This window comes from Oculina patagonica, chromosome 12 (genome assembly GCF_052425735.1).
Source record: "Oculina patagonica isolate OP01 chromosome 12, crgOcupat, whole genome shotgun sequence".
In the NCBI taxonomy this organism is placed as follows: domain Eukaryota; kingdom Metazoa; phylum Cnidaria; class Anthozoa; order Scleractinia; family Oculinidae; genus Oculina; species Oculina patagonica.
In genome coordinates, this window is record NC_135769.1 from 32,660,888 (window position 1) to 32,685,143 (window position 24,256).

At 39.3% G+C, this 24,256-nt stretch overlaps 2 protein-coding genes across 2 annotated transcripts; one reads left to right on the forward strand and one right to left on the reverse strand.

Annotated features, from left to right (window-relative positions):
* The first annotated feature begins 248 nt into the window (after nt 1-248).
* LOC144631336 (mitochondrial Rho GTPase 1-A-like) lies at nt 249-19,121 on the forward strand. Its single transcript, XM_078489746.1, has 25 exons — nt 249-484; nt 602-660; nt 3,136-3,217; nt 3,365-3,408; nt 3,697-3,750; nt 4,333-4,413; nt 5,556-5,585; nt 6,056-6,106; nt 7,069-7,170; nt 7,707-7,748; nt 7,862-7,918; nt 9,166-9,274; nt 10,141-10,261; nt 10,816-10,900; nt 11,221-11,256; nt 11,523-11,632; nt 12,262-12,362; nt 14,404-14,495; nt 15,669-15,707; nt 16,355-16,432; nt 16,623-16,745; nt 17,094-17,159; nt 18,037-18,093; nt 18,209-18,282; nt 18,517-19,121. The coding sequence occupies exons 1-25, from the start codon at nt 451-453 to the stop codon at nt 18,644-18,646; spliced, it is 1,857 nt and encodes a 618-aa protein (XP_078345872.1). The 5' UTR covers nt 249-450; the 3' UTR covers nt 18,647-19,121.
* Nucleotides 19,122-19,374: 253 nt separating this feature from the next.
* Nucleotides 19,375-22,774, reverse strand: LOC144631337 (uncharacterized). The gene is made up of 4 exons (XM_078489747.1): nt 22,535-22,774; nt 21,092-21,248; nt 20,407-20,442; nt 19,375-20,213 (listed from the first exon to the last, which is right to left on the reverse strand). Exons 1-4 carry the CDS (start codon nt 22,733-22,735, stop codon nt 19,924-19,926), a joined length of 684 nt encoding a protein of 227 aa, XP_078345873.1. The 5' UTR covers nt 22,736-22,774; the 3' UTR covers nt 19,375-19,923.
* Between the last annotated feature and the right edge of the window lie 1,482 nt (nt 22,775-24,256).

The window sequence follows — 24,256 nt, forward strand, 5'->3', positions numbered from 1 at the left end:
TACAACTGCTATTTATGGCACATTGTCTTTGATCCAACTAGAACTGCCAATCATAAATGAAAGTAAAACTACTGACTTCAGCAAAATAGTATTATGTTACAATTATGTGTCTACTTACTTATCAAAGCATCCAGTGTCACAACAAAACAGCAATTCTTCCCGTCCCTCTCTACCCTGGTCATCAGACCACCCCGCGAGACTGCTAACGCTCTGCACAGCGGCCTTCTATCATGGCACATGCGTATTACTCTCTCTTTTTTGAGAAGGAAAGGCGGTAAATATGGACGAAGGAAGGGAAGGAGAGATTTACGAGGAAATTTAAATATATTTTAAAACGTAGACTATTTTTTGGCTCAACCAGCCTTGCACTCATTTTCAACTATCTCTGAATCATTAAGTAGGATTTATTCTTTGCAAGTACAGTTGCAAGGAAATAGATTAATCTCCAGAATGAAGGACGTGAGGATATTGCTTGTTGGCGATCGTAAGTAGACGTTCAATTGTTGTTGTTTTGGTTTACTTTGGCAATCGCATTTGTTTAATAATAAATCTTGAAGCGTTCAAGTACATTAACATGCTTTAAAACTCTTTAAAATTGCAGCCCAAGTTGGGAAAACGTCTCTGATTCTCTCGCTTGTTAGTGAGGAATTTCCTGAAGAGGTGAGCTGCACGAACTTATCTTTCGACTGTCAATCAAGCTGTTCTTTTGTTTACGATCTATGTTTAGTCTTTACATTTTTCAAATAAGCGTGCTAAAAATAATTTATAAAGCAGCGATGGTATATGACTTTTGCAACCCGCAGTGGCATTCTTTGACCATACAGTACCGTGCATCTTGGATTTTTAAAAACTGCTCATACTCCGTCACAGAAATACCCCAATGACCTTGTGGCAGGTGCATTTCTTTGACCATCCCAAAACAAGTTTGCATTCCATAGCATAAAAGATAGTCCAGTTTCAAGATCGGGGGACTTTTAAGGGGAGTAATTCAGTTAGGTTGGGGCAGGAGGAAAAATGTCTGTGATTTAAGATATATTTGTTACCCTGGATAAATGGGTAAGATTTCCGCACATCCCTTTTTTTTTTTTTTTCTACAGTTAAGTATTTTTTGGGGGGGGGGGGGAAAAATAAATGTTCACCCTTATTAATAAAATATTAATATACTCCTGGGTTCAAACCATTTACTTTGCACCTATCAGTGTAAGTGGAGGCAGGGGGAGGCAGGGCACAGGAGAGGGATTTAATAGCAATTATCTGCCCGTATTGAGGACTTTTGACTCTTTTAGTGGACTTTCTTACAACATTTTATTGAAATTAATGACTCTTTTGACCATCCATAAATGTCCTAAGGTGGGGCATTTTAAACAGAAAATCTCAGCTGAGTTTAAATGCCCCACCTATGCCCCCCTCCCCTCCAGCTTAACATTAATAGGTGCATAATTATATTAAAAATGATCACTCATTACACCTCCCTGTCCCAGATAGTTGCTTGGGACTAAATTATATTAAGAAATACAGTGTTCTGTCTAGAGAACGATGCAGTTTAGGAAACAACTGCAGTTGTTAGCAAATTCTCCCTGAAGGCTTGTACAATGTCCAATTTATATGGCTCAGAGCAAAGTTCTCTTAAGTTGCCGTCATGGGGTACTCGTTGCTTCACAACTTCAATATGAGCTAAATCCAGTCTCCGAAACTGGGTTCACCATCAGCTGTTACACATACTTTTTTTCTGACTGATTATCAAAAATGACCTTGCATCATTAATGCAAGAGAGGGTGGTTAGAAGAAATTTTAACCCTGTCTATAACCCTGTAATGGACAAGCACCCCATCCAGGGGGGAGTGGAAATACTTCTACTCGCTTCCTGTCATGGAAACTGGGATAAGCTCCGGCCTGATGGAATACCAGGCTTGAACACAGACGTTACCTTTTGCTGGCCCTCAGCATGGAAAATTTTGATTTGTATGTATAAAGTCCTCTGTGGAAGACTAAGTTCCTTTTTTACCTCTGTGGAAAGATGGATTAAATGTACTTGGTTATTTCTAGGGTTACTTAAGTGTTAACAAGAACTTCAAGCAGTTTATAACCGTGCGGTTAATGTTTGACCACCTCTTTCAGTTCTTTGGCTAGAAAGGCACAGCACTGCACAGTAAAAATCGTTAGAAAAGCAGTCACTTGAAAAACACACAATTCGTGTTTGCGTGAGTCACGGAGTGTGCGTGACATCAATTTCCTTCACTGCGTCATCTCTTGCTTTAAACCACATGCCTGGTCAATATTTATTTTGTTCCGAATGTTCAATAAAATAAACCCAAACCAGTTCATGAATGGCATAAAAAAAAAGTTCATTTCACGCCAAAATAGAGAGTAGACTAAGGCCATCCCGTTGTATTTCTTCGTTTAGCGTCGTCCGACGAGCTTTTGCAAGTATAAATAAGGGTAAACAAGCAGGTAATTCCCCTGACGTGACGACGTGTTCCCGTGCCTTGACGCATTCTTGATGAGTTTGCAATTTTCTTTTCGATTCCCAAAATAAACTCAAAACAAAAATTGGAATATCCAGAAAACAAGTCGTTGATTTGCAATTTTCAACACGTTCCGGGTAAATTGTACGACCTTGTACTCGCTCCTAGCCAAACGCTTGATTAACACAAAAATAAATATTTCACACAAACAGAGCGCAGAGTATTCGTAAATATTTTTTTAAATAGGTGAATGACTTTTTATAGCTACAGGCGAGCGATTAAATAGCTTGTCCAAGCGGCTTTTGGTTTCGCTTTATGATTATTCTGTTCTCTCTTCTGGTAAAACACTCAAATTAATTAATATACATTTCACTCTAAATAGAGAGCAGATTGTGCATGTTAAACGAGTGATCGCTAGTAAACATCAAATCTTGCGTGTCCGTGACCAAGGAGCCGCGTGGGTCTGGAACGATTTACCGACAAAACAAAGGACAAAAAAACACCGGCCAGATTATGAACCGGCTTCGCATGGTTAATAAACTTTCACAATAATGAGTGTGGCATTTGGTGATGGTTAAAAAGTGTACAGTTAAAGTACCAGTAAATGTAGCAGATGAGAACTTTGTTTAAGAAGTTGAGGACAAATTAATATTACAATAATTTTTGCCAGGTTCCTACCAGGGCTGAGGAAATAACAATTCCAGCTGATGTGACTCCAGAGAAGGTCCCAACGCACATTGTGGATTATTCTGGTTAGCATTAAAATCTTACTTTGGTTCTAAATATATCCACTCTACATTCCTTGAGTCTAGTTTTTTTCTGTATTTTTAATTTTCCAACTTACAAGAGAATTACAATGAAATAAATACATTATTTCTATTTGATCTTTATCTCACTAGCATTGGAGCAGTCTGAAGAAATGCTTATAGATGAGATTGTAAAGGTAATGTTTCTGTATTGTAAAAAACACTGTTAACAAGTAAACAATGTTTAAATAGTAGGCTTGCTAAAGTTGAGGATGGTGGTCAAGTCCAACTTAAAGCCCCTTATTGACAGGTTTTTTTATCACATTGATAGCAGCTATTTTTTCCTGATTGTCAAACATAAGAGATATGCACAGCCATTTGAATACTTAATTTGGGACTTAGGGCTACATTATAGAAATTACTTCGTGATTATAATATACATGTAATAATATCAATAATAAGTTTCTGAATTATTGATTCCACAGGCAAATGTAGTTTGTGTTGTGTATGATGTGACAACAGAAGAATCTCTTGAAAGAGTAAGTGCTAATAACAATTATAGTGATTTTCAATTGTCTGAGTGTCATATAACCAAACCAAAGTTATCACCCTGGCCAATCACAAGGGATACAGACATACTTGTGAACCAATCAAAACTCGAAGCAAATACATGAAGCCAGCACAAAACATGAGAAAACAAGTGTGAGCAAGTCATGATTGGTTTTTGTTTTTCTTCTGATTTGGTTAAAAGTGTCACAAGTTTTTTAAACAAATCACTAAACATAGTTATGCAAAACCAAAGCAGACGTGAATAACTTTTTTAAAAAGTGAAAATCACTTTTTCCTCCAGTTACCTTGGTTGCTGTCCTTGAAAGTAATATTATATTTGATTGTTTGTTTGTTAATGTGAGGTCGTTATAATTACCTGGGTGTATGCCTTCTTGATACAAAACTGCTAAGATTCATGACTATAAATGTAAATCAAGAAATAAAATTAAAGTTAATGTACATGTACATGTACATATACATGTACAATATATCTTGCCTTTATTTCTATTCCTTTCACTTGTTCTCACTAAAGATGTTAAAGTGGATTCATTTGATGGTTTTGTTCTCAACAGATAACTTCCTTCTGGTTACCACTTATAAGACAGGCAGGAGAGGAAGAAACATTGAAACCCGTCATCATTGTTGGTAACAAGGTAACATGAATTTATTGCTCTGATTGTTGGTCAAGAATTTATAAATTTCCTGTTGGTAGAAATATATTTAACTACTGTATCTATGGTAACAATTGATTAATCAAGATGAAAACATTGTTTCTGCATAAAACCGGCTTTAGCTACATTTCACAAATTGTCCTTTTTAGTGCAGAATGCACTTTTGTGATGGTTTGGTGGGCAGTCGTGTGATAAACCCCTAAAGCACTACAGTGTAAACTTTTAATCACCAATTAATTAATTAATATCAATTAATTAATTATTCCTCGTGGAGGGGGTGGGGGTGGGGAGCACCTGACCGTACCCCTAGGTAAAACCTGGAGCACATCTACGTTACTTTCATATGAAGATCTCAAACGTATATATTTGTTTCAGAAAACCCTTTTCTCTCCTTGTGGTACTACTCAACGTAATTTACACCAAACGCATGCGCAGATTAGTCTACGTTGTTTTCTGGAACTATCATGAACATCGCTTGTATTGAGTGTTTGCGGTAGGCTTCCTGCAGACTTCTTGGCGCCAAGTAAAAACCGCAAATTAATTAAATTAGATTTTAAGACTTTCACAGCACTTTCGTAATTAGGTATGCAAAAACTTGCACCGGGATTTTCGGCGTGAACACCTGATAACCAGGAAACAAATATCCTAGCTGTACTGCGTTTTAAAATACCTGTCGAAAAATATGTTTTTTGATTGTAGATTTGTTTCTTTAGTTTTTGAGAATCGTCTTTCGTGCAGTCTAAACCGTAACTTAATTAAATTAAACAAATGTCGTCGATGCCGCCGTAAAACAAACAAAAAACAAAAGTTTCATGTTATCGCATTTTCAAGGAAGACAAAAGTATTTTGTTACAAACGAACAAAAGTGTCGTGTTACGTTTGCAAAGATTAGCGTAAGGAACACCTGGGAAAGAATACAAGTAGCCTGTGAACAGTTTTTCCGAAAGTAAAATAAAGCAAATAAACACGAACATATACCGGTATAAAACATCCTACTTTCAATTGTTCCATATTGCATTCTGCACTTACCAAATCATCGAGATTTTTAATTTACACCACAGACCCAATTGCAAGTAAACAGTAAGTTCTTCATCTGTTGATGTTTTTCTAAATTGTTTTTACAGTCAGACCTCATGGATGGAAGTACAATGGATGTAAGTACACTCAGGGTGTTCATTAGGCATCGGAGATAGGAGAATTCTCCTTCTACTACGTAGAATTCGCTGGCTAAATTTCAAAGGCCTCTACCTATTTTCTTATTAAGTTGTGAAACCTTTAAAAATCAATCTCCGGTTACTTTACACTATTCTCCTGCTATTACAATTCTTAATGAAAACCCTGTACACTGAGAAGTATAATAACTTGTAAAATATTCAGCTGAACATCTTTTAGATACATTCAAAATGGCAGTAAGCTGTACAAAAAAAACATACTCTCAATGCTCATGTCTGGTACCCTGTTCAGCCAGTGGAATTAAACTAATTTTGATGAACTACACTGTAACTACAGACTGTAGATAAGTGAATTTCTACACTGCACTGCAAAAAAAGAAGAGAAAAAAAAAAAATACTACAAATTTAGTATTTGTACTTGTAGTACTAACAATTTAATTTCTATTTTCTAGACTGTCTTACCAATAATGAATGACTATACTGAAGTGGAAACGTGTGTAGAGGTGAGCATCACAATTTCTATACTTTTTAAAAATTGATTTATTTTATTTTTTCTATTTATTGTGCAATACACTGTTGCAGTTCCCCAGGGACTGCTGTAGTTTTACTTGGAGAAAGCTATTAAATTATTCATGTAAAAGAGAAGTTCTGTCAAAAATTTTATGTTTAGAACTTGCATCAATTTAAACGAGGATTTTGTCACTTGTGCTACATGTTTAAGTTTTTACCACCCGTGTTTGATATGCGATGTTCTACCATCTGATTTAAATGTAAATTAATTATTATTTTATCTCTCACACACAAGTCTCTTGACTGTTTTGTGCATTAATAATTGAATGGCTTGATTTATAAAGGATTTGCCAAATCCAGTTGGTAAAATGACAAACACATTGGTTGTCAATGGCTTCCTTTAGGAGTTCATTTAACTCTGTTACAAAATTTTTCACACACCCACTCCAAAGCAGTGCTTAGGTCTGCCATGTTGCCACATTGCAGGGGATTATAGGATCAAAGTCCCATTTCCCATGAATTGGAAGACAAGCTATGATTGGTCAATATATCTGAACAGAAGTGGCAGCTCTGTTGAGCAGACGTATGCGGAGAAGGAGAGATTACATGGCAAGGAAACACAAAGAGCATCGGAGGAGCTAGATAGTGTCTTTTTGCAATAAAAATACTAATAATAAATTATAAATTAAATTAACTTGTATTGTGCAGATATCAATATAAGATTTCAGCTGTGCATTAACAATGTTTGAAAAAGTTATAGCTAAAAAACCCCTAAATATTACTCAAAGTCCTAATTAAAAATACATTTACAGTACAACCAGCAAACTGTGTTTATATAGCTTCCTCCAAGCTAACCAGGTGCAAGCGTTATACAATTAATATAAAACATTTATAATTATTTGGTTTGAATTATTTTGATTGAAGAAATGTAACATTTCTGGTTTTTATATCCTAGTGCTCAGCAAAGGACCTAAAAAATATATCTGAGATGTTTTATTATGCACAGAAGGCAGTCCTCCATCCTACAGCTCCTCTCTTTGCTGCTGAAACCAAAGAGGTTGGTATCAACAGCATCATAAAATTAGTGTGTATTATAAACTTTGTACAGTGAATTTCACTGTTGAAATTCCACAGTGACTTTTAGAAAATGATAGGTGACAAAAATTTCTATTGTCTTTCTACCAGTGTAAGCCTCAGTTGTCCATCACATGTAAATCTTGGTCCTGTTATTGTCATGATAAACAAGTGTCATGGAAGGGGCGGGGCACAATGGTTCGAGCAGTCCCAATGGGTCGAGTGGTCCAGGTTTTAGCCCTGGCCTGGGCACTGCATTATGTTCCTGGGCAAGACACTTTACTCTCATAGTGGCCTTCTTCACCCAGATGTAACCCTGCGACAATTTAACATTCCATCCAGGGGGGAGAAGGAAATACTCCTTGTCACTTTGTGCTATGGACACCGGGATAAGCTCCAGCCTGATGGGCCACTAGGCTCATATGGTGATTTTAACTACCTTTGTTGATTGTCATGAAATATCTTTACAAATGTCAACATTTAATTATTATGATATTATCTGTTTACTTGATTTTTTAGTTGAAGCCATTATGCCGGGCTGCACTTACAAGAATATTTAAGGTATCTTATCACCACATCTACTGAAGTGTGAAATTTTCTTTGGCTTTTCGAATACCAAAGCAAATAATGAAGAAATTCAAATTAAGAGGTTAGGTTTTCTTTTTTTCTTTCAGATATCAGATACAGATAATGATGGCTTATTGAATGATAAAGAACTGAATGAATTTCAAGTGAGTTGAAGTTGCATCACTGTTTATACATTGCTCATTTATAATGTGTAGTTCCATAAATTATCCATACCTCCCCCCTTTTTCCTAAGGACCCCCCTCCCCAACCCTCTTGAAATTCCAATTAAGCTACATACATTTCCTTAAAGTTTTTGGCCTTTGAGCCCCCTCCCACTCTCAGGAATTTCCAATCCTTCTGTGGGGGAGTATGGACATTTTCTGGAACCCCACATTGAGGAATTTATTAAAGGTTGCTGTAATCACTGAATTTGTAGCGTTTTATGGACAATGATTCAGCTGTTGCTGAGCAGAGTAATTTTCTCAGACTTAAACTGTATTGCTGAGGTATGTTAGTATCTGCAAAAATTGAATTTTGGAATTCACCATGTTAACCCATTGACACCTGTGCTGGCCATAACCGTCTGTGATGAGCGTTGGCCTTTGTTCTGCGTCTGACATCATTACCTGTGACCAAAAAAGGCATCACTTGTACACAAGATTTGCAGGAAGAAAAGATCTTTCCAATGACACCAGTGATCACAGTGATTGTGTAAATGTAGCCTGAAATATGCATGAAAATGCCAACCACCCCTTGCTGCTCCATGGTAAAAATTTTGTGCGATGATGATGCTTTCTCCAGAATTCTTGAACTGACAGCAAGCCCACTAGAAGGCCAACAAGTGCAACAAAAAGTTAAGAAAAGTAGCAAAAGAAAAAGCAATAAAGAAAAGCCCTTAGAGCACTTTTGCTCAAAAATGTCATGAAATGTGAAACTAGTGAAAAGTAAGGCATGACTTCATAATTATTGCCATTGGCATTTTGAGTTGGTTGGAGCTTATTTAGCTCATAACTGACAAAAAATGTCAATAATGTCCAAAAAGAGCTTTTTTGAAAATTCCCCTTTGTCAATGGGTTAATTAAAACACATGTACATGTGGAATAGATTCAGTCGCTGAATCCTTTTGTAAAACTTGTATTGGAATCCTGCTGATCATAAAGTCACAGCATTGCCATAATTAAAGGCAGTCCAAACTTAACAAAATGAATGTTGTTGAGTAATAGATATCCTGGCTAGTAACAAGCTCATGAAGCAGTGTTATGAAGTTGTGAAAAAAAGTCCTGATGTGACGTTTCAGCATGCTGACAATAGAAGCTTTAATTTGAAGCTCAGTGTTGGATTATACACACCTGTGTATTGGTCAGTACATGCTGTCTTGTCTTTGTTGATTTAAGTGGTCTTTCTCCTTCAGAACCGATGTTTCAATACTCCTCTACAAGGTCAAGGGTTACAGGATGTTAAGAACGTGGTAAGGAAGAATGTTGAGGGTGGACTGCGAGATGGTGGACTCGCATTAAAAGGTAATGCAACAATGCAAGGATTTGGGGCGCTTTCCATTCAACCAAAATTCTGGTTATTGCATATGTAGTGAATGGAACAGAACCAGTATTTTCTGGTTGTTTGCACCAACAAAGCAAAACAAATGGCGGACTTGTTGCCTCTTTTATTTGCCTTGGAGTTGTTTGACAACTCTGAAGTTAAAACAAAATGATATTTTAAGCGGGGACGATATTTTTTTCAGTACAGCTAGCTGTTTACTTGTAAAGGGATTTAAATAGAGTCCAGGACTACTTTGATATATGATACCAGCAAATATTCCTGGCGAGTTTATGAGTTACTTTCGAAGGACGAGAGAAAAATGCGAGCTGTTTACTTGCCAGCCCCCCCCCCCCCCCCCCCCACAGGAAGGATACCACTTGATAACGGATCTGAATGGGCAATCATTCATGCTCAAGTAAGAGCAGTAAGCATTTGGTGAGAAACAAACATGCCATGCACTGATCGAGAAGCCATCTTCACTGTGTGGACACGTTTGATTACAGCTTGGAGAAGCTGGTCCCAAGCGGGAATGGTCAGATGGAACAGTATTTCCTGGTTGTTCCAATTTTCTGGACTTTTATAACAACCTCGCAAGGTTTTCCTAAAATTCTGGAATTTTTATTGCTGGAAATTTCTGTTCCATTCGCTCCCCAACCCATAATTCCCAGAATTTTTGGTTGAATGGAAAGCGCCCAAGATAACAGTGTATTGTAGGACCCTGTAAGTGAAGATTGTTATGCCCCCCTTCCTGAAGTTGATATATCTAGCATGAGGATCCCTTGCCAGCAAACACCTTCAATGTAGACCTTGGAAACACTTTCTGTTTAACTTTGATTTATTTTTCCAGGTTTCTTGTTTCTACACACGCTGTTTATCCAGAGGGGCAGACACGAGACAACATGGACTGTCCTGAGAAAGTTTGGATATGGTGATGATCTTAAGCTCAGAGCTGAATATTTATGTCCAGCGTAAGTTGACTTGTGCCGGAAAAGCAAAGGGTTCATTTAACACAGGGTGAATTTAAATCTTTGGATAGCTGTTTTATGCATTTGCAAATTCCCAAGGCAAGAAAGTAAAGACTTATTAGTTCAGACATGATTTTTACTTATTCAAAAGAAATAAAGTTTCAGCAAGCTCTGTGGCACTCCATTGTGATACTAAATCAATGTACTGTAAGCAAGTGAACTACATGACTGTATGGTTATGATACACACTTTATAAGCCCTCTCTCCGATGTGGCCCACCCACTGGCCCCAGAAGGCCTTATTAAAAGAAAGAAGTTTACAGGGGCTTAATACCACATTTATGATATATATAAATTATATCTACTTGAAACAGGAGAAAGCACACCTTGGTCTAAAAGTGTCATCTTCACGTTGCTTGTTGCAATCATATTCTGTTTAAAATATACCATCACGTTCTTCACTGTTCCACTTGAATTAGCTAAATTGAAAATGTATCATCTTTTTTTTTTTTTGTTTTCATCTGAAAATGTATCATATTTTATTTAATTTGACTGTAGAATTGATATGGGAACAGACCAGACAGTGGAATTATCAGATGCAGGATATCAGTTCCTTATTGACCTCTTCCACAGGCATGACAAGGTGTGTGAGTCATTTTCAGGGAAAAGTAGCTTTAAAATGATTTCAACCACACCTCCCCTCCCAGCATATTTGATCAGATTGTTTCATGGCAACAAGTCAAGTCAACATTATTTCCCCCCCCTAACAAGTCGCTATTAATGTCCATCTAAGTGGCAAAAACTGTGCTGTGAGAGTAAATTGTCTTGCCCACAAAACACATTACATTGGTTTTAGCCAGCACTTGGACCATAGTCTAGCACATTACCTAGTAGAAATTTGTTCCTTTTATTAAGACATTTGTTTTTAAATACATGTTGCTCCTTTTTGTCTTTTTTTGAAAGGATGAAGACGAAGCACTAAGTCCAGAAGAACTTCAGGTTAGTTATATCCTTAACGTTACTCCTGTTTCCAGTGACAAACATCCCACTAAATGAAAAAGACTAGTGTTTGTTTGTTGATATTTACTTATTTTTAATCACTGTAATTATAGTTACTATATTTACTTATTTTTAATCACTGTAATTATGTTAAGGCGTTGGTGTGATATCCTGAATGGACTTTTACCGACTTAATAAAATGTAGATGTAGATGTAGATGATGACAAATAATCTTTTATCAAGTTACTATTATTTTTTTGTTTCAGGATTTGTTTGCCATTTGTCCCACCATGCCATGGGGTGAAGATGTTCTCAGCTCTGTTGAAACTAACAATAATGGATGGATAACTCTTCAAGGATTTCTAGCTCAGTGGACGTGAGTTTTACATCGGTGTTGGTGTACATGTTCTTTCTGTTTAAGCTCCACCCAGTAGGCTTGGGTGAATGTTCTGCTTGGTAACAGGCTTTTAGCCAGGATTTAAAAAGTGGGAGTCCACAATTTTTATAAGGCCTGACTTTGTCCACATAGGAAGGCCTGAGGGGCATGCAAGGTGTTTTTCTACAGTTATGGGTGCAAAGGTATCTAAAGATTTCCAAGTTTGCTAAAAAAAAAAAACCTCTGTACACAGTTATTCGTATTAATTTTCTCTGAAAAGTGGCTGTCCATAGGACTCCTGGACTCCCACCTGGCTAAAAGCCTGCTTGGTAAAATAGCTATCAAAAAAGGATAGGAGTGGTTGTCTTACTATTATTTTGAAACCATACTCAGATCGAAAACAATCACATCTGGAATGATAGCAAACCCAAATACTGCAAATGTAGCAGTCGACCAAGGAGAACTTGATGTAAAGCCCTTCTATGAGAAAAATATCTTAACCTGAGACAAGTTTCCCTACAAAATACCTATCGCGTACATTCTGAAGGCTTATCCTACAAGAAATCACAAAATTCATCTTAAAGAATTTGTTAAACACTACAATGCAGCTTTTATCCTAACATTTTTAGGTTGACAACGTTCTTGGATTACACAAGGATGTTGGCATATTTAGCATACTTTGGTTACATTCATCAAGAAAATGAAACTGCACTTTCAACTGCGATAACAGGTAAACAAGCATTGTTGTGTTTGTTGTTGATATTTGCTTAGTAATAACAATTAGAAACAATATGGTAGAGAGAGTGGCGAAGGAAGGCGAGGGCACCACCACCGAACAACGAAATGAACTGGAGGAGAGCACGACACCACTGGACTGCGGCGGCCCACACGTGGACCCCTGAGTCATGTGCCGAGACAGTCCAGCATGACGGTCACCGGGGAGGGACGAACATGCCACGAGATGCCACACAGCGAAGCACAGACAAGAAGTGAAAACGCAGAGAGCGGGGGTGGGGAAGAGCGAGCCAGCATGAGAAGAAGCAGGACTATGTAATAATGTGATTAATTGGACACATTCTAGACATACCAAATGTCTAAAATGTTTAATAAAGATGAAATGTTCATCATGTCATGAGCGTGGGACAAAAAAAAAGTACTGAGTCCCCGACAGGAATCGAACCCATGGCCTCCCAGATACCGGTTGGGCGCTCAAACCAACTGGGCTACATGTACGAGAGACCCATGTTGAGCTGGGCCATTTTCTAGGCTCATATGTGACAAGAAACTGTTTTAGAAGTGATTGATTGATTGATTTAGTTAAACCCGGTTTTGAGTTTACCTTTTTTGTAATCGTACTATTCTGTTCAGAAGTTAATATCAAAAGAGATTAGGGATTAAACCTCGATGGCGACGCGGACTAAGAGAAAGTCACTCAGCAGGTTTAAAGGAATAGTGTTCAACAGATTTGTTTATTTCTTAGCTGTCCTCTGCAAAACAGCAATGACCAAATTCTGCGTTTTATAGAGTACTTCAACAGTAGTCGTGAACCAAAGCAGTGGACCTGTGTCCAAAGCCTCCTTCGTGGTTGCTTTTTTACTCCTTACTACGCTTTATTAATAGTAATTAATAAATAACTACTTTGCAGGCTACTCATAAATTTCTACTGACATTGTTATTCCTTTCTTTTTTTCTTGACATTTCTTCTAGTCTGTTCTCCTCTGCCTTTCACCTTGGTTTCATCTGTGTCTCGTCTTATTCAGATGCGTAAAAAGTTCCGTCTTTTACCTTCCTCTTATTCTCGCTGGAGTCCATCAGATACTAAACTCGGTACTTAAACTCGTGCAAAGATTAACTAGCGGTTAACGCTGATATTGGTTTAGAACCAAAAATGTTTTGATGCGAAAGCTATTCAGTAACAAAGCAATAATATAACAGTAAATGTCAGTTTAATCTCTTTTTTTAAGATCGGTCAGTCAATTTAAAAATCGCAGCGTCCATACAAAATATTATTAATACCAAAGTAAATGACGCTCAGATTAAATTTACATAACTGAATTGTTGTTAAATCATTACAAGTAAAATGTACAAACTCGATGCGTTTTTAATCTTTCTTCAGTGACTGCTTAACCGCGTTTTCTTTGTAAATTTATTAATAAGCGTTGCTGAACATAAAACATTAGCACACTTCCTGCTTCTGTTTGACGTTTCTTTACTTTTAGCCTGTTCTGTTCTTTTTGTTTCTTTTCTTTTCTTTTCTTTAGCCTGTTGTTTACAACTTTGTTTTGAGAACATTGTTTTGTTTTTCTACGCTTTTCACAGATTTACTTGTTTATTTAGTCATTTATCTATTTATTTACTTTAACTTGTCATGATTTATTTCAGCATTGCTACAATAGAGCAATTTTCAATTGAGTGTCGTAAAACCATAAACAAAGTAACATCTGTCTGACCAATCACAAGGAACGCAGACATTTCAGTGAGCCAATCAAAACTCTTTGCAAATACAAGTAGCCGGTGCGAAAGGTGGTTTCGGTTTTACGTCTGGTCGGTCGAGAAAGTGTTGCGAGATTTTGAAACCAAGCATAGAAATGCAAAACCAAAGCAAATGCGAATCACTTTCGACACTCAATTGAAGACCACTCTAAAACGCGTCGTTTTGCTATGCTAAATCTTAATTATTTTCCGCATATCTTTGGTTTTCCAAACGTCGCAGCAAATGACAACCTCACGTGCAAGTTTGTAATATGTATTCATTTCGTTCTTATTTGCAGTTACCCGAAGTAAAGCTGTTGATTTGCAGAAGAAACAGACATCACGGTCTGTATTTCAATGTTACGTGTTTGGGCCGCCTGGTGTAGGAAAGGTGCGACACTAATCTGGTTTGGTATTTGTCTCTGAAACATAAGGCAAAGTGCAAACTGACTAAAATGAACACACACAAAGAAAACCGTGAACAAAAGCGTGAAACCACGCCACGCAGTGAAACCAGTGGAAAGCGCGCGCGCGGGGAGAGGGGGGGGGGGGGGGGGGGGGAGGGGACATGAAGCCAAGTGAAAAGTCAGGGCTCGAGACTAACGGTATCCAACTAGCCACAGGCTAGTATAAATGCAGTTTTGGATAGTAGGTTCTGGGCTTTTACTAGCCAAAATGGCTAGTTAGAATTTAAGGAATTTGATTGGAATTAAACCATGCATCCAAATCGACTCCAAGAGGACAGAACTCACAAGTACACTGCCGTCACTTATGATATTATAAAAGACTTTGGACAGAGCCAGTGAAGACGGCAAAGTGCCACTGCCCAAAGGTAAGTTAGCTTGAGAATTGTGGCTAGTAGAAAATTGGTTTTGGCTAGTGAAATCAAAGCTAGCTAGCAAAAAAGTTTGTCTCGAGCCCTGAAAATCGCGTGAATTTAGTTTTGCAACTGATGATCAAGTGGCTTTTTAGTACAGTCGAAGCTCTCTTAACGGACACTCTCGTAAGCGGACGGCTCTACTTACGGCCATCTTGTTTGAAAGCCCGTTTTAACTCCCATACAACTAAGTCTGTTTTTTAACAGTCTCGTAAGCGGACATTCCCGTAGGCGGCCGCGGACACTTTCAGAGATTACGACTTAGACTTTTTCTTTGTTTTTAAGCTCCCTTAAGCGGACATTCCAACTGATCCTATAACAACCTCTCATCTTTGCTTCAAACAACTTCACATCGCCGTTCGTCATAATGATTTTACAGTAATTACAGTACCATACCGGTATTTCAGTGTTTTTTTGTATTTCCAATACGGTACTGTATTTATTGTTGGCTGGGCAAGCTCCCGTAAACGGCCATCTATCCCCCACACCTCTAGTGGCCGCTTACGAGAACCATTCTCGAAAGCGGCCAGCTCCAGTTACGGACACTTTTTTCGCGTCCTGAGGGTGTCCGCTTACGAGAGCTGAGACTGTATTAGCAAAGGACTCTTATCCGCTCACTCCATAAATCACTCCCAATTTTTTTATTTAAAGTAATCTGATTATTGTTCTTTATTTCTCTTGTTACAGACTGCTTTTCTTCAGGCATTTTTAGGACGAACTCTTGAGGTAAAGAGCAGTAAGAATTCCACTTACTATCCTACTAAGCTATTTGAAAGAGGCGCGGTGGTCGCGCGGTGGCCTAATAGTTACCGCGCTGAACTTCGGATCGTGCGTTCCGGGTTCGAGCCCTGTGTTGGGGTCATTGTGTTGTGTTCTTGGACAAGACACTTAATTCATAGCCTCTCTTCACCCAGGTGTATAATTGAGTACCGGCGAATTTAATGCTGCAGGGGTGTGATGGACTAGCATCCCATCCAGGGGGGAGTAGAAACACCCCTAGTCGTTTCATGCTACTGAACACAACGATAAGCTTCTGCCTAATGGGCGGCCCCTGGAAATAGTGCACACAGAAATCTAGTCTTCGAGACTGCCTAACTGAGCTTGAAGTTTTTCCCCGGGATGTTGTTAGATAAATTAACATAGCCCAGTAGCGAGAGTCTCACGTGACAAATTTGGGATGCTTAATGATGGGTTTGTTCCTCAGTGTGACATAATCGCCGAAAAACACTTGCCTTTCTAGCTCGCGTACCGTAACTCCTCCACTACTTATACAAGTGCTGGTCGAAATTAGCGCATATTCCCTAGTGAGCTCTTTTGTAACGCTTTTCCTAGTGTTCTCATTTTGCGTATAACCGTTATTTTTCTGTTTGTAGCCAGGAGACGCGGAAAAGGATCTATCAAGTTATGCCATTAATCTACTAGAAGTGAACAGACAGGAAAAGTACTTAGTGGTGAGTGTTAGATCTGTACTTCATATAAACTGCACAGTTAAGACACCGTATTAGAGAGGAAGCTGTCAATTTCAATATCAACATACAAATTGTTTTTACTTGTATCCGTGTATTTCTGTAAGTACTAGCAGGGAGAATTACGATAAACTTTGTGCGTGCAGTTCGGTCAGTGTCTTGTTTCTTGTTTCAGTTACGTGAAATCGAATGGGAGAATTCAGGGTTCTTGTTGCACGACAGACGATGTGATGTGGCGTGTTTTATTTATGACTCAACGGACGCTGCTTCCTTTACCCAAGTAATACAACTGCGAGAGGTATGACAATCACTACCGAATTATAAAGATCCCCTGGCTCGAACATATGAGGGCAACCGGCTGGTCCCACGCATGACGTTAATAAATTGATTGACTGACTGACTGACTGACTGACTGACTGACTGACTGACTGACTGATTGATTGATTGATTGATTACATTTGCACATTATTGCGGACATATTATTTTTCAATGCGCCAAATTAGTCAGAGCAATCAAGTCTTTTATGAAGCTATGTGACGATACATTTAGTCACATGTTTTGCGATGCGCAAAATGGCCTTTTGAAACCTCAAAATGATAGTTTTCTAAGGTACAAAATATTGAATCTTTTTTGCCTTTATTCCCAGAAACTTCCCAAGACTGTACCATGTATGCTAGTAGCGGGTAAAAGCGAAGGAGTACCAGCAAAACAGGTAAAAGTTTGCTTACAAAGTACAGTGTAACCACCTCTATTTCTGTTTTTGTGTTGATTTTTTTTAATGAAAGTACGACAGCTTTTATTTCGATCTACATTTCTACTTTGCAACATTTTTGCAGACTTCCTTATTTTAGCCTGCGTTGCAGACGAACAAAACTCCGGTATAGCCGGTATTACCGGGGTATTGTTCGTCTGCAGCGCAAGCCACCTTATTTTGGTTCTCGCCAATAAAAAAAAGAAATGTTTACACTCTCCCTCCCCTTCAACATCCACTCCCCTGCCCTCCTCCAGCTTAAGTTGAGTAAGTGGACTTAGCATTTGATTGATAGTACATTAGAATCCTGATTTCACTCGAGCCTCCAGGGAAAACGGAAATTGCTTCGAGAACTGATCGGCAGATTCGAGAACTGATCGGGAGATTCGAGAACTGATCGGCAGATTCGAGAACTGATCGGCAGATTCGAGAACTGATCGGCAGATTCGAGAACTGATCGGGAGATTCGAGAACTGATCGGCAGATTCGAGAACTGATCGGCAGATTCGAGAACTGATCGGGAGATTCGAGAACTGATCGAGAGATTCGAGAACTGATCGGGAGATTCGAGAACTGATCGGCAGATTCGAGAACTGATCGGGAGATTCGAGAACTGATCGGGAGATTCGAGAACTGATCGGAGATTCGAGAACTGATCGGAGATTCGAGAACTGATCGGGAGATTCGAGAACTGATCGGGAGATTCGAGAACTGATCGGAGATTCGAGAACTGATCGGAGATTCGAGAACTGATCGGAGATTCGAGAAACCGAAGGTTCTAGAAATCGGGATTCTACTGTAAATAGGAAGTAACAGGAACGTGTTTTCTTTTTTTTAGGATTTTGAAATGCAACCGTCTTTGTACTGCACGTTAAATAAACTGCCGCCTCCTCAGGTATGCGTATTCATTTTTGAAATCGATTAGAGAATTTGCCAACAACAGCTTTTATTTCCTTCGCCTACTGATACTGTTACTTACATTTGTTTGTACCGTTGTTTTCCTTTTTCAGCCATTTTCATCTCTAAGCAGACCAGACGTATACAGACCTATCTACAACAACCTCGCACAAATGGCAGTTTACCCGTAAGTAAATTTATTATCATGTAGCAATGGTACGTTTTTGCCCAAAAAAGACAAAATAGGACAAAAGTTGGATGGGTGTCTGTTTGCGGGAATATTCCAGTACCGCGAAGTGATAACTGAACTGATTTTAACCAGAGATCAGCTTTCTTTCTTTTTTTACCCTTTCGCCGCGAGAAAAATAACGCCTGATCGCAGGTTAAACTGATTTAACCGTTGTGGTTTTGTTTTCCCCAGACACCTTTGCGGTCCTAATGCAGACAGTGTGACGTCATACTGGATCGTTGCTGGTTTAGCTGCCGCTGCCATAGCAACCGCCGGTGTTTTGGTGTTCAGATACTTGAGAAAAGGAGGTTCGACCACGTGACAGTCACGGAAACCCTTGGAAACACGAATATATACTGCCCGACCTGTGCTGGGAGAAGGCATTTCTTTCGCTATAGTCTGAACCTTTCATTAATAATGTAAAAAGGTTCTGAACTCAATAAGCAGCTATGCGACTGCAGAGCTGAAATGAACGTAATCGTACCGAAGTGGGAATAGTTTATTTTTAATGTTAATATAGTTTCCTTTTAATCGATTACAGCGTTATAAATGAGATTGAAGATGGAGAAATTAATGCTGTTATTATTTTTAAAGTATGCTTCGAATACTGTAACTTAGACAATAGTGTGTTCTATTGTCTTTGTATTCGTGTACTAGCATAATTTAAAGTGCTTGGTCAGGTGTCATGAATTGGAACAAAAATTCCATTCTCCGGCTTTTGGTGTTGAATTCTCCAGTTGGTGGTCTTCAGCTGAGGATGGCTAGGAAGAGGACTATTAAAGGTCTCTTGCATTTGACATTGAAGGATGTTATGTTTGCGAATGGAGCTCTGATGTACATTACTTCCACCTCCCCTCCACCCCAAAATAGGAAAATGCCGATGAATAAAACCACCAAATACCTCGACTTTTTACTTTCTTAAAAATGCCCTTTAAGAGTAGCCTACTACCCAGACGTTCTTTGGGCTCGTCACGCTTTTCTTCCAACGAACGAACCCTAAGAACGTCTGCGTTGGAGGCTACTATGAGACACGATTATACTCGACCTCATCCAAGATGGCGGCCAAACCTTGGATAATCCCCTGCAGAAAATGTTGATTTAAACAGAAAACTCCGGATAATGACCCCCAGAATTCCAAAATTACCTATTTCGGGCATCATTTAAGAAAAAGAAAATAGCGCTCTTGTTTACACAGGTTTCATCAGCCTATGCGACTACAACGCAGCAATTTTTTTCTATTTCATGGAAAACCATGTTATATATGCCCGTATCAAAGTAAAAACTAACTATATACATGTCTTCAAACATATTCATTTTATTTTTATGGCTAAAACAAAAATTGAAAATAAGACACAAAGAGTGAAATATATCCAACAAAAAAAAAACATGAAAAAAGTGGCAGTTGCGTGAGATATTGTGGAGGACTTTATCCGACACTTTTTTTAACTTTTTTTTATTTTTCGTTCGGACATATTTCAGTCTTTGTTCAGTTCTATCAGCAACCTCGTTCCCAGGGCTGTTCCCTTGGTAATTTGGAAGAGGGGAAAGTCCTTGGAACGAGGTTGTTCAATCAGTTTATGTAGCCGATGTGAAAATAATTTATAATATTTCTATTGATTGCTGGTTGTTATGGTCATTCATAAAAATTCCATAAAGGCCTGCTTCGTACTCTTTTTGTCTTAAACTTTCTCCAAATTCCTCTTGCATTTTGGCGTAGTTTTCCAGTATTTGTGCTGAACACGGTTTCCTTTTTATAGCGTCTTCGTAACACTGCCGCCATTTTGTTGTCCTGGGCCATCGGAGATGGTTCACAACCACTTGGTCAAAAATGTTCTTCTCACAATTCCTGTGAATATTGACAGCGCACTGCTCATGCCGCTGTTGCATGGCTTAAAGAAAAGACAAAAATCAGTTGTTACAACTCTTCAATTACCAAATAAAACTCACGGCAAGGCCTAGTTTTACCACAAATAATTAAAAACGAAAATTCAATCTACATTTCTACTTTGCAACATATTTGCAGACTTCCTTATTATTTCCATTTAACAATCAATGAAGTCGAGTCAAATATTTACTACCCACCTTTTTGATATTTGCTTGCCAATTCCTGAGCAATAGCTGAAAATTGAAAAAAAAAAACGTTCCACTTACTTTGGTTACTCCTGATTCATGCTGAAACTTAGGATCCGATTTTCGAACAACTGGCGAATGAACCGTTTTGGTCGAAAATTTCTCAATACCTCCCCCCCCCCCCCCCTACTCCATCTTCCCTCCCCCTAGGAACAAAGTGCAATAGAGGGGTTGGCATAGGGGTCCATAACGCAGGGGCTACACGACTTATGCTGGACCCAGACTTCCCGTTTCCGAATGCTAATGAATAACGAAAAAAAGTACGTTTCAGTCAAAGTAACAAAGAAAGGGAAAAAACTGTACCGAGGCCGGGACCACAGACTCGTACCAAGTCGTTACTCGTTTTTTTCGCTACGTTCTCAAGAGGTTGATGGGAAGGACATAGAAAAGGCATACTAACTATGGAAAAGGCTACTACTAAAAAGTAACGCACCTTTTCTTCGCCCTTCCCTTGATGCCTTGCGCGCGCTCAACAAAGCAAGAGAATCGACTGGGTACGAGTCTGGCCGGGACCCGGTTTACGGTCTCGGGCCGTGCTCAAGACGTCAGACGAAGGAAAATTTTCAATCGCGTGATATTTTCTTGATGAACATTACTTAGAAGGAAGATCTATATTTCAAGGGGAAAACCAACTGACCGGAGTTCTGGATACTCTCCTGTAGTTTCTGGTACTCCAGTGTAGGACACATAAGCGCTTTGTCTATTATTGCAGACTGCAGAAGAAGAAATCTGTCTTTATCCAACAGAGATCCTGAACCTTTGTTTCTCTTATGCTCAAAGCATTCTAAAACTTTCTGTAAAAGAAAAAAAATCATGAATACCTTTTTCTCTCCTGAACAGGGCAGAGAGACAGGTTTCAAGGGTATGAATAGGGTTAAGCTGATAGCTGAGACACGAGACGCGTTTTTAACTGATTAGCTGCGACCTGAGACTGATCTGCAAAATTTACTGATAGCCAAGAAATATGGGTTGTCTTTTTAACAATTATTCCACAAGCGCGCATTGGATATGAGATGGTAAATAGCCAACGAAGCGCGTAGCGCCGAGTTGGCTATAACGATCTCATATCCAACAAGCGCGAGTGGAATAATTGTTTTATTAAAAACGCCCAAAGAGATGCAATATTTGAGCTCCCCAGCTGTTTTCGTTTACGCGTGTCGGTTACAATTTTTGTGGTCAATGGTATATGAGCTCATATACCATTCTCTGTCAACCAATCAAACTCAGGAATTGCAATATACCATTGCTAGTTTTTAATAATACCGGATAGCTGAGAATTTGTCGAACATTTTACTGATAACTGTGATTTCAGTCCCCCATCCAGACCCTCGGTTACACCATGCTTCAATTTACAGGTGGAAAAGAAACAGCTGTATCTAGCTTGACAAATAGAACGCTAGAGTGTCTAAGATTACCTGGGATAAAGAACTGGACAACATCTTTTGTAAAATCAGGCAGTAATAATCTGCCACTCATTTTTGTCTGAAAGGCAATTTCAAGACGCCCTTAAACTGTCCATCCTTCTCTGCTTACATCTTTAACAAAAAAGCCGAGAAATATTGAACTATCATTGTTGCTTCAATTTTAAAATAATATTCTGACCCAAAGTCTTCATTCTGAAGCCATATCTATTAAGGCTACCCTGCCTTCATAACAGGTGATTAAGCTTAGCGGGGCCCAGGGCGATCGCGTTACAAGAGCGCGGAGCGCGAGAAGGGACGCTAGGTAACGCTCTGGTAGTATCGATAATATCCATGTGACCGTGTAATTGCCCAAAATCAAAGCTCAAACAGTAGCCGCAGCCTGCTGGTCACTTTCTTGGTTACATTGTATCATTATCTGCAACATACACTGGTATCTAACTGATAGAAAGAAGGCACCGATCGAAGCAGGAAAAACGGCGGATCGTTTTAAAGTGGAAATCAATTCAGTATTTTGTCCAAATAATCAAGTATTTATAAGAAAGGTTAACGTGCGTACAAACTTGTCATCATAACAGAATCGATCAGAACATCTCTAGCTGATCGCAGTTATTTACCGCGAAACCGAGACCTATCATGTTAAAGATCACTGTTCTTACCTCTTTAACATCGCAAGCAGTTTTAGGGAATGGTGGCTCACCCCAGTCCACCATTAACCGATACTGAATGCCGTTACAATCCTTGATAATATCTTTTTCCCATTTTGGTGTTTCTTCTGCGGATCTGGCTACAGTGAAGAGATTACTAGAAAGTGAAGCTAACAAAAAGATTAAGCGGACGAGATAGTTCTGAGTAGTCATTGCTGTGTTGTTTCTGTGGCAAATTTCTGCCGGGTACGTGTGTTTATGGTATACAGGTTGTCTTGATCAGGAGCTCATGCGTGCCATGACACCTGCGAGAACAATAACGAGTACCAAGAATAATAAACAGTACCGGTAGAATATTATAGAATGTCACCAAAGGTGATATCAGCAGGCCGATCTGCCATCGCTAGCGTGCCCGTTGAGTTTGTTAAGACTTGAACCCAACGCTATCGGGGTAGAAATTGAGCGAGTGGTAAGCTTGTTCCAAGACCCGCGGATTCAACATTTTCAGGAGCCCATTTTTTTTTGCTATTTTTCGGGTTTTTTTTTCCCGACATTTTACAAAAAGAGCCACTAACAATTTTTTTTTGCGGTAGCCTGTGAACAGGCTCCCGGATGCCAGAAGTTTCACCTTCCACAGCCTCGTACCCAGGGCTTACTCCGCTTTCAAGATGGCGGCTTCTCCGCGTGCAGCCGCCATTTTCAAAGGGGAGTTGACCTCCCACACAGCAGGCGTTTCGAAATGTTTTGAAGTTAACCTGCGATCAGGCCTTTTTTTTTATTTTGAAGTAGGCGTCAGCAACTGGAAGAGTAGGAGGCTCTGGCATAGCATAGACAACTAAGCCCACGAAATATTTGGGATCAGTCAAGTGGGTAAGCACACGAGAAAACCACTTCGCACGAGACACGGTGCACGTGGAGCCCTAGACTAACGCTGAGAAAACAGTGGGACTTTTGGTAGTCTAGGATAGCAAGGCTCGCTCCTTGCCATCGCTATCCAGAAACTTGTCAGTCCTAGCTTACACCAGGCTCGATTTCCAGCCGTTCTGGGAGTCGGGCGTGTCATCCTCCTCCCGCGGTGTGGGGCAGGAACACGGGCTCACAAAACGGCTGCAAATCCCTAATCAGGCCTTTTTGGTACGCTTTGGCAGCACATCAGGATCGTTTGGTCTCAAAAGTACTTCTACATAGCCACAGCTCAACCAAACTCACCCGATTTGGTATAATAATAAACATTGGTGGATGCAAATACTTAAGAGATAGAGTTTGAAATATTCAAAGAGGGTCCTGAAGGGGGGGTACAAAATCCCATTTCCCAGCCCAAATTTTGCCCAAATCCCATTTCCCAGCCTATTTTTTGTCCAAATCCCATTCCCAGTAGTAAAATTCCCAGTGTATGGAAAATCGGGCTTAAGCGTAATATATTTGTTGTTTTGATTGTCCTAAATGTAGTCCACTCCCTGAACTCTCCCTTCGGTGAACCCAGGCACAGGCGTTGTTGAGCGAGTCCAGAAATATTGACCTGCATGCGCATTCTCAGAAATCTGTCAGCCACACCCCCTCCCCCCCAAAAAAGAGGGGAAGCTGAAGAAACCAAACCATAATCGACAGCACCTTTGGAAACGCACGCACAGATGTTAAATTCAAAAATTTAGTACTTGTGGGTTTATTACCTATTCATTACGGCTTTAGACAAAGGTTACACTGTGTGACAATTTTTCTTGCAGATGTCGAGCT